Raw genomic sequence first — 16,396 nt, forward strand, 5'->3', positions numbered from 1 at the left:
AACCTTCATGAACTATACATTCAAATCATCATGCAACACAAGAACAATAAACATTCTTACCTTACAACTTGTTCTTCAATCTTGGCCGAATCTTCAACCCTATTGAAATGCTACACCTCCTTGTTTATTTCCAACAACTACTCCACGTTGCCACCTTTATAAGGGTTGAAACACTTGAAGAAAATATATATACATATTTGTTTTTAATCAACTTGGAGAACTCAAATCTGTCCGTGAGCTTATAGGAGCATGAATGGCATGTTTATGGTTTCTTCTTCACTTGAAACTTAATGGTGAATGTGTAGAACACTTTAGGGGTTTAATGGTAAGAAATAAATGGAAAATCTGGTCGTTTTTGGTGGTGGAACAGCCATGGAAACCGTGACTCTCTCTCTCTCTCTCCCTTCACTTGGTGAAGAAGAGAGCTTCTCTCTCTTGTTCAACTTTGTCTAGTTGGGAAAATGAGTTGGCTGAACTTTTGGTCAACAAGGAGACCATTGTGCTGCCCAAGAGGGTCTTACACATTCCCCAACTGAGCATGGGCAAAAAAATCAGATTTGTTATGTGCTAGTGGACCCCACACGGCCACTAGTGCAAAATTTGTGAACATTTAAGTCTTAATCCCCACTTAATAATCCAACTTGCATCGTCCATATCTCCTTATCCCGATATTATTTTGATGAGCGGTTTGTTGCGTTGCAAACTAGACTCGATGAACTTAATTTTAGGCTTTTGAAACACCTTAAAACTCCTCATATACTAGGAGATATGCCTCCTACAATATAGACTAAAATCGGGTCCGAGATTTTACTGAAGTTGTTCCGATTCATTTCGTTTAACTTTTAATCCTCTTCCAACCTCATGTAACCTCTTATACATACATATACACAGTTATATACATCAATAAAAATCCATATACACGTCTCGAAGGGTCCAGAGAATCACAATAACCTTAAACATAACTAGAGAACTCACAAAGCTTTGACGAAACTCCAATCGCAAAAGTATATTCATATCTTTCGTCCATCCTCTATATCATTACTAATAATCTCAATTACTTTAAAAGGTCACTCGCATTACCTCATATACATACTCATAGCGCGATTTCAAATCCTTTAGGTAACCATGTCACCTTGGGATACTTAAGGAAACCTTATATACGACGATATTCTTACTAACTCGATTAACTTTCCTTGAACCTTCTTAACTCATTCTTTCTTGTTTTAATACAAGTAGCCCGGATTATTATGGAGTGTAACAAGATGTTACTTTATTATCTAAGGGTAGAATTGAAGAAAAAAATAGTCAATTTATGTGTTAATTTTCTAAGGTTGTCACTTATTATGAGATAAAAAAATTGGCAAAGGTGACAATTATTATGAGACGGAGAGAGTATAAAGTTGTCTTTCTATATGTCTAAGAGGATCTACGTGGCAAACACGTATTGGGCAAACGAGGAAAAGACCTTTCGTATCTGCACAAATTACAATGTTTTCAAAGTTCAAATATAGTAAACGACAAAAGTCTGCTCTGTTACTTTAGTCAAGAAGAAGAGATAATTGATTGAAACAATCTACTGCCAGTTAACAACTCCACCAACTCATTTGTAAACTAACTAAACGTTGTCGTATTAAACTTCTTCATCTTCCTTATTTCTTTTCTCACTTTCGTGGAAGTTATAGTGGTGAACCATTACGCGCAATTCCCAAACTGTTTTTTTTTTTTGGTTGACCAAACCCACATTCAACAAAGTCTCTGTTTGACCAAAAAAAAAAAAAAAACTGAAAATTTCAACTGTTTTTGTTCAGCCAGTCCCAATTAAATTTGGGATTGAGGAGTAAGTTGGGTTTATAGGAGCAAAAAAGATTGAAGCTTTTTGAGGGTTTAAAGTATGAATCCAAATTGGGAGCTACAGAATTGTTGTAACCGTGACCAAAAGTTCTTTATTGGTACCATTGCTGTTTTTACTGTTGTCATTCTTATAGTAAGTCTTTCTTTTCTTTCTCTCTTTGGTTTTTTTTTTTTTTTTCACATTGTGCTTTGGATCAAGTTTTGCTCAATTTTGATAGATTGAGATTTGTAAGTAAAGAGTTTTAGGCTAACTTTTGAAGTTATATGTTTCTGGTTTTTGTGGCTAACTAGGAGAGAAAGGCTAAATTTCGAGGTTATTGATATGGTTTAATTTGAAAAGTGAAAAGGGAATTTGCACGATTTCAAATTATTGATATGATTTTAATTTGAAAATTTCTGAAGCCTGAAATTTGATTGACTCTATGACTAGTGTATATACCTTTAGAGCTTCTGAGTAGTAACTTTGGCCTAAAAGAAATACTCCCTCCATTTCAATTTGCGTGAATTTATTTCTTTATTAGTGTGTGTCAAAAAGAATAACTCATTTCTATATTTGGAATCAATTACTCCCTCCATCCCAAAAAGATTGTCATCTTTTAACTTGACACAAAGTTTAAGAAATAAAGAAAGACTTTTGAAATGTGAGGTCCAAAATAAGTTTTAGATATTTGTGTGGCTGTAAATCATCTCATAAAGTTAAATTGTTTCTAAATATAGAAAGGGGACAATCTTTTTGAGACAGACTAAAAAGAAAAAATGAGGACAATCTTTTTGGAACAGAGGGAATATCTTTCTATAATGATTTATAGCTATACAAAATATACGTGACTCATTTAACACCACGTGTTTAAAAGTTTCTCTTCTTTTTTAAAATCCGTGCTCGGTCAAATGGAATCCGAGAACTTTTATAAAGTCAAATTCAATTTGAAAGGGGAGCATATTTTTATGTACAAAATATTGTATCTTCCCATTCTCCTGACACTCTTGACACCCTAACCCTCCGTTTGGATGGTTGTTTCCCGTGGTTCATTAATATACAGTACAGTATGGTACAGTATGATGTTGTATTGTATTGTACTGTATTAATGAACACAATGTTTGGATAGACTGTATCGTTTGTTGTGGTTTAATAACATTTGTATTGTTTGGTTTGACTGTATGGTACTGTATAATAACTTATAAGTTTACTAAAATACCCTTAACTCTTAATTAGAAATTAGTTTATATATATTAATAAAACTAAGGTAAAGAATAAAATAGGGACTTTAAAAAATAAGTAGATAGTGGGTGGTAGGGTGGGGGTGGGTGGTTGTGGGTGGTAGGGTGGGGATGAGTGGTTACGGGATGGGGTTTAGGCAGTGGTGAGAGGTAGTGGGTGGTGGTTAGGGTGGTGGGAGTGAGTGGCAGAAGAGTGGGGTAGTTGGGGGTGGGGTGGGTGGTAGGGCGGGGGTGGGGTGAATGGTGGAGGATGGGGCGAGGGTAGGGTGGGGTATAATGGAGAAATGAAATACGTAACCACGGAAAAACCACCAAATCCGTGGTTTCAAAATTGAGACTTTTCATGGTTATATAACCATGGGATGAAGCACAGTTTTACAACACCATACCACATAATTTTAAGAATAATGGAAACAAACATGGTTTCATAGAAAACCATACATTAATGAACCACGGGAAACCACCATCCAAATAGGGGGTAAGAAATTACTGGTAAAATAGTGGTCGCCAGGAAATGGATAACTTAGGCGTCTGCTCGCAATGATGTGTCGATAGGATTTACATCTAGGTGAAATGTTTAGCTAGCACCGAAAGGTGTGGCCTAGCGGTTGATTAAACTAGAATGAAACCATGGAAGCCTAGGGATAGAATCCCAGCACAGACAAAAATGTTACGTGATTTTTTCCGATCTAGCAAAACCTTTATAGTTAGAGTTACTTGATATATGTACCGGTGGATAGGTATCCAGTGTAATAGTCGAGGTATACACATTTTATATTGAAACAAGTGAATAATTTAGCTATTTGAGTTAACATAGCCCTCACCCCTATGTCTGCATTTCTCCTCTCTTTACCTTTCATTTCACTTTCTCATCATGTGGTGTATATAAATATCAATACACGTATTATGCATGTGTATATGTAAGTATAAACATTGATATAATAAGTGAATTTTTTAAAGCCCAATGAGGTTATTAATTTGTTTTTAAAGTTACCCTTCTCTCTAATGGGTTTTCAAATCCCAACTTTGACTATTTCTACATTTAAGAAAAGTTTGGGGAAAAGCAAAAGGATAATATTATCAAAAATGATTCTTTAATTAGTGTAATTAATTAACTTTCTTAAGGAGTGTGTCAACCCCCAACAATTCACTTATTTTGGACTAGACGGAGCACTTAAATAATATTTGTTGATGGCTAGTATTCCCTCCATTTCAATTTATGTGTCTTAGTTTGATCGGAACGGAGCTTTAAAAAGTGAAGAGAACGAATTTTGTGGTATTAAACTAAAGATATAGATAATATATCAAAATACTCTCTAGTCTTGTTATCTTAAACATATCATGTGCGATGTTGAAATTAAAGAGTTTCCAAATTAGAAAAGAAACGTTGTTCTTGAAATAGACTAAAAACGAAAGTAAGACAAACAAATTGAAATTGATATAGTATATTTTTAGAGCATAAGGCAAAGGAAACTTTATCAGTTAATGATGATTTGAGTGAATCCCACATCGCCGAAGGACGAGAACTCTGAGCTCCTTAGCAATCTCCCTTTGAGCTAGCTTTTGGGATGTGAGGCAGCCCATGATCCACTTAACATGTCAAATTAGAATCAATGAATATAAAAAATGTAATGAAAAACAATACAAAAATTTTAAAATTATTCATAAAACTTAATATATTGTGTATATATAATTTGTCGATTTAGTTCATTCTTTCTTTGATTGCCTTTAGTAAAATTAAATATTATCAACATTTTAAAAGTTAAAATAAATCAAACCAAAAACTCAAAAAAAAAGTATTAATTTTTTTTAATTAGTTTGATTCAATTTTGGGTTTGAATCCATTTGTCACCAAACGGCTGTTCACCTTTCAATTAAAAAACTTTTGCCACGTAGATCCTCTAGGACAAATAGAAAGGCAACTTTATATTTTTTGAAATATAAAGTTGCCTTTCTATTTGACCAACTTGGACAAGTGGATCTATGTGGCAACCACATATTGGTCAAAAATAGTTTGACATAGTAAACGACAAAAATCTGCTAATGTTACTTAGGCAAGAAGAAGAGACGATTGGCAGTAGTTAACAAACTCCATCAACTAATCTGTCAACCAACAAAACGCCGTCGTTCAGACTTGTTTGTCTTCCTTCTTTGAAAAAATAAAAAGAAAAAAAATCTGAAAATTTCAACTGTTTGGTGGAAGCAAAAATCTTGAAATTTATTTGGGATTTGTAGGAGCAAAAAAGATTGAAGGTTTAGAGGGTTTTTATTTATTTTAAAGTATGAATCCAAATTGGGAGCTACAGAATTGTTGTAACCGTGACCAAAAGTTCTTTATTGGTACCATTGCTGTTTTCACTGTTGTTATTCTTATTGTAAGTCTTTCTTTTCTTTCTCTCTTTGGTTTTTTACATTGTGTTTAGGAGTTAGAGACGGATCCAAAATTTAAATTTTACGTGTTCAACCTTTAAGGTTTTTAATTAGTATTAAGTATATTGTATTTTTGAAGTTATGAATTCATATCATTTACTACTCCCTCCGTCTCAATTAATGTGATACTTTTTGTTTTTTCGAGGGTCAATTTGACTAAACTTTAAAGTTAAATTGTATTAGATTAACTCAATATTTTAAGATTAAATTTATATATTTGAAAAGTACTGTAAGTTACGACTTTTCTCATATCAATTTTGGTGAAAAGATACACCTTAAAATGTTCGTCAAAGTTCATGCAGTTTGAGTCTCGGGAAGTGAAATGTATCACATAAATTGGAAAGAGAGTATTTTTTTTTAATGGATATTTACACATACATTTATGCTATGCGTCGAAAGTACTTGGTCCATATGAACCCGGTACTATGCTGCACCTGCGCTGTTTGTTGTCTTCTTTTTATTTTTTGGATCAAGTTTTGCTATTTATTTGTTAGATCAAGACCTATAACTTATAAGTAAAGAGTTTTAGGCTAATTTTTGCAGTTATATGTTTCCTGCTTTTTGTGATTATTGGTATTGTTTGATTGAAAAGTGTAAAGGGGAATGTGCCAAGTCTTTTGGGTCCTTTCCGAAGACTGAAGTTTGAAATTCTAAAGCTGGCTTTATTTAACTAGTGTCTATAGCTTCAATGCTTCCTACATTTCGTCATCACTTTGTGGAAAATCGTTAGGTATAGTATGTTAGATACCTGTGACTCGATTGGTAAAATAGTATCTTTCTCTCTGAAAAAGCATATTTTTCCCTTACCGACGCACAAGGAAAATATTTTGTTTTGTTGCGAATGAACAAGATATTGAGTAACTGTTTGTACGTAAAATTAGAATTATTGATACGGGCGTAAGTGTCTCTGGTCTTTATTTGCTTCGTTTTTTTTGTAAAAAGCTATATGAAGTTTGGGTATTAAAGAGGATATCCGAAAATGATTATGAATTCGGGTTCAGTTTGAGAGAAGGAGCATATTTTATATACATTATATTCTATCTTCGTATCTTTCCGTTCTAGTCATTAACAGTCGACACCCTAAGAAATTACTGGTAAAGCATTTGTCATTAGGAAATGGTTTATTTAGGAGTCTGTTCCCAATTGTGTTGATAGGATTTACGTCTAGGTGAAATGTTTAGCTAGCACCGAATATTATGGCCTATTGGTCGATTAAACTGGAATGAAATCATAGAAGACCAAGGTTCCAATCCCATTATAGAGGAAAAAGTTACATGATCTTTTTCCATTTGCCGAAACCTTCGTAGCTAGAGTTACCCGATATTTGTATTGGTGGGATAATATAGGTATCCAGTGCAATAGTCGAGATATACACATTTTATGAATTAAAACCAGTGAATAATTTAGCTATTTGAGTTAACATAGCCCTCACCCCTATGTCTTCATTTCTCCCCTCTTTACCTTTCATTCCACCTCCTCATCATGTATATATAAATATCAATACACGTATGATGCATGTGTATATGTAAGTATAAACATATATATAATGATCGATGAGGTTTCTTAATTGGTAATTAGTTCCAATCTTTTCTTTTGCAGCAGTGCATGAGAAGATGGAAATGTATCATATAATTGACCTTTTATAAGATATAAAAGTTATCTTATAACCCCACATCCTAATCCAATACTTTGTGATAAATGGGAAAATATGTCCACCGGCTTTTTGGTCAAAGTCGCTGTATATTACATAAAATCGTTTCTTCATTACATCTTTTAAGAAAATCTAAGTACTGAGGTACATCCACATGTGTATCCAAATATCTTTAGGTTCGGAGATCACTTTCTTGGAAACCTTCTGCTTTATCCAACCATTTTTCTACTTCTCTCTGCTTTTTTCATAAATGATTTGCATATTCATTTTGCTTTTTTCTTTTTCCTTCTTAATATCAAAACAGTTATGGAGGACATTTATCCTGACACCTTTCAAGCTCATTACTGTATTTCTTCATGAAGCAAGCCATGCAATCGCATGTAAGCTCACATGTGGTCAGGTAAATTCTCTTTTGTCCTGTATTAGACACGTACTTGTACATTGGGTGAATTTCTGTCTAATTTTATTCTATTATATGACGGGTTAGGGTTCAACAGCTTCAATTGGTATTAAAATTATTTCCTTATCTAATGTCGCTGGACTGCAGTTCCGTAGGGTTAGGTGAATTATTCTGCTTTTTGGTTCTGATAACGAGATTTAAGATACCGGTATTTACAGGAAATCACTGGTGAGACTTTACTTAATTTTCATGACATACGTTCACTTCATAAAGTGCAAGGCAATGGAGATGAATTTGACTTTTTCTCCTTAGCTTCAAGTTTCTGTCTTTTGCTCTTTTCTTGTGTCTATGCATGTGTTATTTTTTAGAGATAAAGGAAAATGACTAGATTCTTGTCTTGAGATGTCCTGTGGGATCTTTAGTTCCTGGATTGCTTCAGTAGTCCTATCAGAAATTTACCAAACTAGTTAAAGCTATCCATCAAACAATTCTGTGTTATTAGCATCTCATATCAGCTTAAAATAGGGCTAAAGCTTCATCAACAATGTCAATATCACAACAAACTTGAATAGGAACATTTCCCTCTCGTTCTGGCCTATCTTTTTTCATATGTGGCACTTTATAGTTTTTCCCGCCTTTATCTTTCATCAACTCAACCATGCGAGATTGCAGAGTCAAAATACTTAATGCAGTCGTTCAACTTACATCTGATTAAAGGATCTCTCAACTGCACTTACTAACTCGTCAATAGTCGAATGAACCATTTGATATTGAACGGATTGAATAGCTCTAAATAATCCGAGGTCCAAAACATTTCAATCTGGTGTCAGGAAGTTTAAAGCATAGCCTAATATCAAATCTATCTTGTCGTGCAGTTTCAGTAAATTCCAAGTCATTTTTGTTAGAATTGGTAACTATAGTAAATTCCAAGTCAGTAACATTAGGGTGAGGTCTTGCATTATCTTGTTGGATAAAAAGAGGAGTGTTTGACAGTGAAAGTGGCCATTATATCAAATTGTTGGAAGAGTTTTCAATTAAACGAATCCAATAACATCTTTAGTAACATATAAAATAGGCTTTATTTTTAAAATTCTTGCAACTCGATTTTTGCTATTCTTTTTGGCTAGTTCATTGACCATAAAAGAAAGATTCTTATTTTTTCCTCAGAACACCTTAATTCCATCTTCATCATATTTAGGGTGCGCAACAACAGCCATAAACATAACTTTTGTTTTGAAGTTTTTACTTTTGTAAGATCTATATGGATTTGGCTCTTGTTCTTCGGGAAGAAGATTCAAATATTTTTGACAGAATTCATCAATGTGAACATGTTTAAAAACATGGATTGTAATGGAGTGTACCAGACTCAATCATTGATAGATAGAATTGAAGTCTTGCCTTCTTAGTTTCTTCCATTATGGTGTTGGTATGTGCCCTCATGGCTCTTTCTCTGATACGACATGTTTTTTGGGTGTATCAAAGGAGCTATGAGGGCACATACCAATGCCATAAAGAGCCAAATTTGACGGAGGAAAATAAAAAGGCAAGACTTCGATTCTGTCTATCAATGTTGATTCTGGCAAACTCCATTCAAATCGCATGTTTTTAGGCATGTTCATAATGATGAAAATTGGTTCTTTCTGTCCAAAAATCTGAAATGTTCTACTACTTCCTGAAGAACAAGAGTCAAACCCATATAGGTCTTGCAAAAGTAAGTCATAATAAAAGTTGTTTTTATGGATGTTGTTGCACGGCCTATGTTTGATGAAGATGGAACTGAGGTGTTTGTTTAGAAAAAATGGAATCTTCCCTTCTGTGGTAAAAGAACTAACCAAAACGAATAACAAAAATCAAGTTGCAGGAACTTTAGAACCAAAGCCCATTTTATTTCTCACTAAATGCGTTACTAGGATTTATTTAAATGAAAATGTTCTTAAAGAGGTTCGATCAAAATGACTACAGTCAAATGCTCTTACTTTTATTCAACAAGATAATGCAAGACCTCACTTAGTGTTAATGACTTGGAATTTACTGAAGCGGCAAGATGAATTCGATATTGGCTATGCTATTAACCTCCTAACAATCCAATTTTAGATATTTTGTACCTCGAATTCTTTAGAGCTGATCAATCACTTCAGTATCGAATGACTCCTTTAACTGTTTGTAAATGAAGTTAAGAGATCCTTAGTGAGATGAAAGTTGAAATGACTGAATCGCGTGTTTCTGGCTCGGTAATCTCGCATGATTAAGTTGATGAAATATAAAAGTGGGAACAACTTCAAAGTGCCACATATGAAAAAATACTAGCTAGAACGAGCGGGAGATCTTCCTATTCAAGTTTATTGTGATGTTGCTTTAGCTTTACTTTAAGTTGATACGAGATACTCAGACGTCAAGGTTAACTACAACTTATTCTGTAAAGTTTGTATCTTTGTTGTAGCCTTGGCCATCATTTAGTTATGCGTAGCCTCTCTTTTTGTACAAGTCGATACAAACTGTGAACATTAAGTATGTAGTTTTTTAATTACCTCTTTATGTAAAGAGAAAATAAGTGTAACTGCAGCGAAAAGTTAGAAAGAACCAAAAAGGGGGAAAACGAAATCTTGACAAGCTTGGAAGAGATCTGAGACGGTCTAGCTTTACTTTTGAAACATTGACTTCTCTAGCTAACGAGGTATCACAAATTATTTACTTTTAATTCAGTGGGCACATATTAGTTTTTTAAAGGAATGACAGTAAGTATAATATTGGAATCTTAAAAGTAAATGTTTACCAAATTTAGAAATGTGTCATTTTTTCGGAAACAAATATAAAAGAAATTGTCATATAAACCGGAACAAAGGAAATATATTAGAGACAACTGGTATATTCTATATTCCTCTCAAACATGCTAGATTGCATAGACAAGGGATGGAATGTGATGAAATAAAAGAAAAGGGATGGAATTTTATTATTATGTTTTTAGTTCTCAAAGAAGTAAAAGAAAAGGTAAATGAAGAACTTTAGGCCCTAGGGTTTTGGTCCAATGGTAAAGGAAGTTCCTAGAGCTCCATTCCCACCCTATACGTAACTAGGCTGCTAAAATCTTCTCATCCCTTCATGATACTTTACCAAAAGACTGCATCCATTATGTTACATTCCTACTAAGGAACTACAATGTGGGGTGTGTGGTAGGTGCAAATCATGAGTCCAGCCCTGCTGAGGCCTTAGGGTTGAGGGACTGATCTATATTTCCCCAAGTTTTAAACCTATGCGCCAACTGGAGTTGGACCAGCTAACCCACATGGGATTTTTCCTGGTTATCAAAAAGAAAAAAGACATAAAGAACTTCAGACATTAAAAGAAAGAAATGAAGAAATTCTACATGCAAATCAATGAATGTAGGAGCTAAGTTCAGAGAAATGCATGAGATGGATTTGACATCTTTAAAGAATGGCTGGTTCGCACGTACTGAAAGAAAAACAATAGAATAATAGGTTTTAAATGAACAAGTAAAAGAGGAGGAAGAACAAACTAACACGGAAAAAGTAGAGTCAAAGTGGTAGCAATTTTGTAACACTTGATCATATAGATGGTACTAGATTAATTTGAAAAGGAGAAGCTGAAGTCATCCAACTAATCCCGGATTATTCCATACGGCTAAGTCAAGGAGAATGATAGGGCAATGCCTTGGTTGTGCTTCCATGCTAAATTGTAGCATATGATTTTGGTTTCCCTGGAAAATTCAAATTCATACTATCTAGCAAATGCTGAGATCTGTGCTTTTGTATTCTAAACCACACGTTTTGTGGTTACAGGTGGAAGGAATGCAAGTTCATGCCAATGAGGGGGGAGTAACAACAACACGCGGTGGCATTTATTGGTTGATCTTGCCTGCTGGATGTAATTTCTTTCTTAAAACAAATTCCAAAAAGTGCTTGCTTATTTCGTTTCTAAAAGACAATGAAGTGTTCCCTACTCAAGTTCCCTGTTGATGATGTGTTTTAAGTTACTTTTCTAGATGCAGATTGCTTTGTCCATTTGACTTCTGGCTACCTTTTATTTTTCTGATTAATGTTGTACTTTCCTGAAGATCTTGGTTCGTCTTTTTGGGGGATGGTTCTCATACTTGCATCGACAAAACTTCTCACTGCAAAAATTGCTGCTGGTTGTTTCATTGCTGCTCTTCTCATTGTGCTCTTTATTGCCAAAAATGTATGGAGCTAAGTAAAGAAAATTTAATTTGACCTTGTACATTGACGGCAGATAATTCACTCTTTACATTAATTTTTTCAAATATTATGTGTATATTCCCAGAAGGACTTCCAGAATCTTACATAGTTTACTTTCTTGAACAGTGGACATTGCGAGGACTTTGCATCGGTTTGTACATTCAGGATCTTGATTAGTGTCAATACTTGATAGATGTTTGCTTTTATGCTTGGTGATTGATCCCCACAGACTGAACTTGTCAGGATTTATCATTTTCATGGCTGTAATCTGGGTTCTGCAAGAACTAACAACAGTTCGCATTCTTCGATACGTAATTCTCTTCATAGGTAAGGATTTATCCAGTCCCCCAACTTTTTCTCCATTTTAGTTTTGGTTGCTGTGTTGCTTACATGCCTTCTGGTGAATTGCAGGTGTTATGAACAGCTTGTTCTCAGTTTACGGTATAAACTATCGATTCTCTACGATATACAGCCTGTTGACCAAGCCTTTAGGAAGCTAAAAGTGTTTTAAAAAAATTCTTATTTTAGTAAGTTGAGGTGTTCGGCCAAGCTTTTAGGAAAAATAAGTGCTTTTGAGTAGTATCGGTAGTAGTATTTCAGAAGCTAAAAAAAATAGTTTTTTCCCGGAAGTACTTTTGGAACATTGGACTAGCAAAAAGTATTGCTCTAATATTGGCAAAAAGTGTTTTTCAAATTGATTAGCCAAACACAAATTGCTACTCTCCAAAAATACTTTTTCTAAAAGAACTTTTCAAAATAATCAGCTTTTGGAAGCTTGACCAAACAGGCTACTACTTTTTTCCTGGTGGTGTGATACTATCTGACAATGCAGATATATATGATGACTTAATTTCTAGAAGAGTGAACTCAAGTGATGCTGAGAAGTTTGCTGAACTGTGTCCCTGTCCCTGTAATGGTGTTGGTTGGGGAGTTATCTGGTTAGTCATGACTTCAAACTGAATTTGAACTAAAGAATGTCAGGAATTTTTCTCATCATTTGTGAATCATATCCTTCTGTTGCTTGGACTTTCGCAGGGGAATGATATCTTTTATATTTCTTTGTGGAGCTATGTACCTCGGACTCGTCATTCTCTCATGAGGTATAATCTTCGTTGGTTATCTTAATTACCACTTTACCCCCTTCTGGTTTTGTCGGATTCTAATCTGGCATTTTTTAATTCCAAGTGCTAACCTAATACTAAATCAGTTACTAGTTTCTCAATCAGCTTACATACTTTTGTGTTGACAAATACGTTAACAGCTATCACGTTCTCCAGATTTGGGTAATTTTAATTAATTACACTACTGAATGATTGCATTTCTAGCGTTTTTTTATACCCATAGCATTTGATAGTTTGTTGTGCAATAAAAAATTAATAGGGAGGATTAAACTTCATAGTGCTCTTTACCTCCCAGTTACCGATTTCCTTTTAAATTTGTGAAGTCGTTCTAAAGAACGAGATTATTGGTACCTGTCCTAGTAGAGGTAGCAGCTACCGGAATTAGTCGAGGTACGTGCAAGCTGACCCAGGCACCATGGTTAAAGAAAAGGACGAGATTATAATCAACAATCTGCGGATGTGGAGAGGAATGATTAATTCCATCTTTCAAATCCCGAGCAACTGTTTCAATCATATTAACTCCACATAGATTCATTTCAAAAAACTCCATATAGATTTTTAATCCATCTCCTATTCCTGTGAGTTATTAAACTTCTACAATATTTCAGGTACTCCTTTACTTTTAATTTTGTGGATAACCTGATATAATAATATTCTAGGAGGGAAAAAGGATTAGTTAAGGGGGAATTTAAGGTCCTAGATACGTATTTTTGGAGAAAGAAGCTTGTTCAACTATGAAAATATAAGATTCAGCTGCTTTAACCCTCACCCAACCCCCCCCCCCCCCCCTCCCCACACACACACACACAATATCTCACTGCCTTGGATTTTCTAAATCCCAGCAGTTCAATTGACTTTGCTCGATTGTGCATTCTCAATCAAACCCATCATCTAAATGACTTGACATGTACCCCTTCTTAGTAAAATGGTCAAATTTATGTCTCACCAAAAGATACCGCAGTCTCTAGCAAATTACAGTAGCCTGCTTATACTAAGAATTGGATGAAATGAAAATCTTAACTTTGCAGCATGATACTAGGTACCCGCCAAAAATCACCTAGAAGGAAGTTGTCTCGAAAGGCTAACTCTTGGAATCCATGCCGAAAAAGAGGAGAAAAATAAGGAAAAGATTTACAAAAGTGATACCAACCAGTAGGGATTAAGGTTTAATCGTCTTGATCCTGTGTTTATTACTCCCTCTGTCCCAATTTAGGTGACACCCTTTCCTTTTTAGTCTGTCCCAAAAAGAATGTCATTTTTCTATATTTAGAAAAAATTTAACTTTAAAATTTCCTTTTTACTCTTAATGAGATGATTTACAACCACACAAATATCTAAGGCTTGTTTTGGACCACAGATTTCAAAAGTCTTTCTTTTTTTTTGGGTCTGTTTAGGGATATGTATATCAGTGGAAAATATGGAGAGCCCCTGCAGTAAGAAAAAACTAGACTATTTAATATTGAAATGAAACCGGTCCAAATGAAGTGAAACGGAAAGTGATGATTCATATAATCAATTCCAGCTCGCTTGGTATTGAGGCATAGTTCTTTTAGTGAACCCTCACATGTATATCTTCCTTCACCAGCATAATGTATTAGTGATTAAATAGAGGAAGAATAACTAAAGTTATTTAAATGCCAATTCTTAGACAGAGAACACAGAAGAGATGCCATACTTGCTTACCTTTTCATTCAGATTTCATTGTCTTTTTTTCCTCTTTCGCATTGAGGGTTTTCTCCAAACAAGAAGAGAATTCAAGATTTGAACTTAATGAGTTCAATCTTTAAGGTTCTTAAATATTGATCTCGTTGTACTTCTGTGAATATGGGCTCAGAGGTTAATATTTGTCGTGATTTAGTGATTTTTCACATATATAATCATGTGCTGTGTCAAATATACTAGGCTCAGTTACTCCATCCGTCTCTACTCCGAACTATTTAACACTTCTTTTTTCCTCAATTTGATTCTGAATATGTTCATCTTTTCAGGTTCATGCAAATGAATTTATGGACCTTACAATCCAGAAGAACAAAGTAGCTGCAGTTGTTGATCTCTAATTCATTTCCATTCCTTCAATGCTATTGTATAGCTTTTAGATATTTATTTTTGTCCCCAGGTGCACTGCATCACTAACCCTGTGGACTCATTCTTTCACATCCTTTTTGGATGGGGTTAAATTAGTCATAACTTGTGTCTATATAACAAAGTTCAGACCTTTATATTGAAGAAACTGAAAATTGATTGCTTGGCATATGTATGTGTTGGTTTACTGTGATTAAGTTCAGCATTAGCTAAGGGTTTATAATGCCTGAATATGACATGTAACCCGTATTTGGGTGTTTATCCAACCGTAAAAGTGCTTACAAGCCAAAATAGCTAAACAACTTATAAGCACTTTTGGTTTGACCAATATTTTTACTATTTATCTCTAATATATTTTGTGACCCTGTAAAAATACTTGTAAATTTATATTTTTTATAAATAGATTTAAGGGCATTTTAGTTATTTTAATGGAGAAAGTGCTTATAAGCTGGTCAAACTAGTTTATAAGCACTTTTAACTTATACCATAAGTTGATCACATCTAATTTATGACTTTTTGGCATATAAGTACTTTTAATATGATGTGGAACCGTTATGAGGGTAATTCTCAAAATACTCTTTCCAAAAGAGGATTCCTAACTCCCTCTCAATTCCATTTTTTTGTTTTATTCTTCTCCTTGTATATGTACAATAACAACAATATACCCAGTGTAATTCCACTAGGTGTTGCATATGCAGCCTTACACCTACTTTGTGAAGGTTGAAAAGTTGTTTCCGGCAGGCCCTCGACTCTCCTTATTTATGTACTCTCTAATAATTTTTGCAAATTACGTTAAGGACATATTAGACATTTTACAAGTTTTTAGTGTTGAGTTTGAGAAAAGGGCATAAATGGTCCCTTCACTATGAGAGTAGATTCATAATAGTCTCTTAACTATGCACTTGACAGTTTTGGTCCTTTAAATTTGCCACAAGTTAACAAATAGAGTTTGATGAATATTTTGTCGTAGACTAAAAGTGTTAACTTTTGGCGAACTTAAAGGACCAAAACTGTTAACTGCATGCTTAAGGGACTATTTTGAACCAACTCTCAAGGGACCATTTATGTCCTTTACTCGTTGAGTTCTGCAATATAATTTTGGGGGGAAATTGAGTGCCCTTTTTGGTACTAATATTTATTTAGGCATTTTTTGGTTTGCAAACGAATATTCTGTTTTGATCTCAAAGAACAAGATCTAAGCATAGATTTGAATGAACTCGTGAAGCTTTGAACATAATTTAATGGTCTGGAAACATCACATGCTTGGGGCACTTGAAACCAAATTTCAACCCTCAGAGGATCATTAAATAGAATCCCCATGTACTATTGTTTCTAAGCAATGTTTTTTAAATAAGCAAAGCTCGAATATCTAAACAAAGGAATACTACTCTACTTGGTTCAAGATTATGCAGACCCTAATTTCGATTTCTTA

The 16,396-nt window shown here is 34.3% G+C and overlaps 1 protein-coding gene across 2 annotated transcripts; it reads left to right on the forward strand.

Annotated features, from left to right (window-relative positions):
* Positions 1 to 1,563: 1,563 nt before the first annotated feature.
* On the forward strand, positions 1,564 to 15,133 carry LOC132617314 (uncharacterized). 2 transcript variants are annotated; one of them, XM_060332289.1, is made up of 10 exons: positions 1,564 to 1,984; positions 7,455 to 7,550; positions 11,348 to 11,432; positions 11,623 to 11,744; positions 11,888 to 11,912; positions 12,005 to 12,088; positions 12,173 to 12,202; positions 12,594 to 12,699; positions 12,797 to 12,861; positions 14,871 to 15,133. In XM_060332289.1, the coding sequence occupies exons 1-9, from the start codon at positions 1,892 to 1,894 to the stop codon at positions 12,858 to 12,860; spliced, it is 705 nt and encodes a 234-aa protein (XP_060188272.1). In that variant the 5' UTR covers positions 1,564 to 1,891; the 3' UTR covers position 12,861; positions 14,871 to 15,133. The 2 variants fall into 2 exon arrangements, with proteins under 2 accessions (XP_060188272.1, XP_060188271.1); XM_060332288.1 differs by lacking the exon at positions 1,564 to 1,984 and adding an exon at positions 5,146 to 5,444.
* The last annotated feature ends 1,263 nt before the right edge of the window (positions 15,134 to 16,396 follow it).

This window comes from Lycium barbarum, chromosome 11 (genome assembly GCF_019175385.1).
Source record: "Lycium barbarum isolate Lr01 chromosome 11, ASM1917538v2, whole genome shotgun sequence".
In the NCBI taxonomy this organism is placed as follows: Eukaryota; Viridiplantae; Streptophyta; class Magnoliopsida; order Solanales; family Solanaceae; genus Lycium; species Lycium barbarum.

Coding starts and splice junctions, on each gene's coding strand:
- LOC132617314 (XM_060332289.1), top strand. CDS start 1,892: ATGAATCCAAATTGGGAGCTACAGAATTGTTGTAACCGTGACCAAAAG. Junction 11,913..12,004: donor ATTGCGAGGACTTTGCATCG/GTTTGTACATTC, acceptor TGAACTTGTCAG/GATTTATCATTTTCATGGCT. Junction 12,203..12,593: donor CAGCTTGTTCTCAGTTTACG/GTATAAACTATC, acceptor CTGACAATGCAG/ATATATATGATGACTTAATT.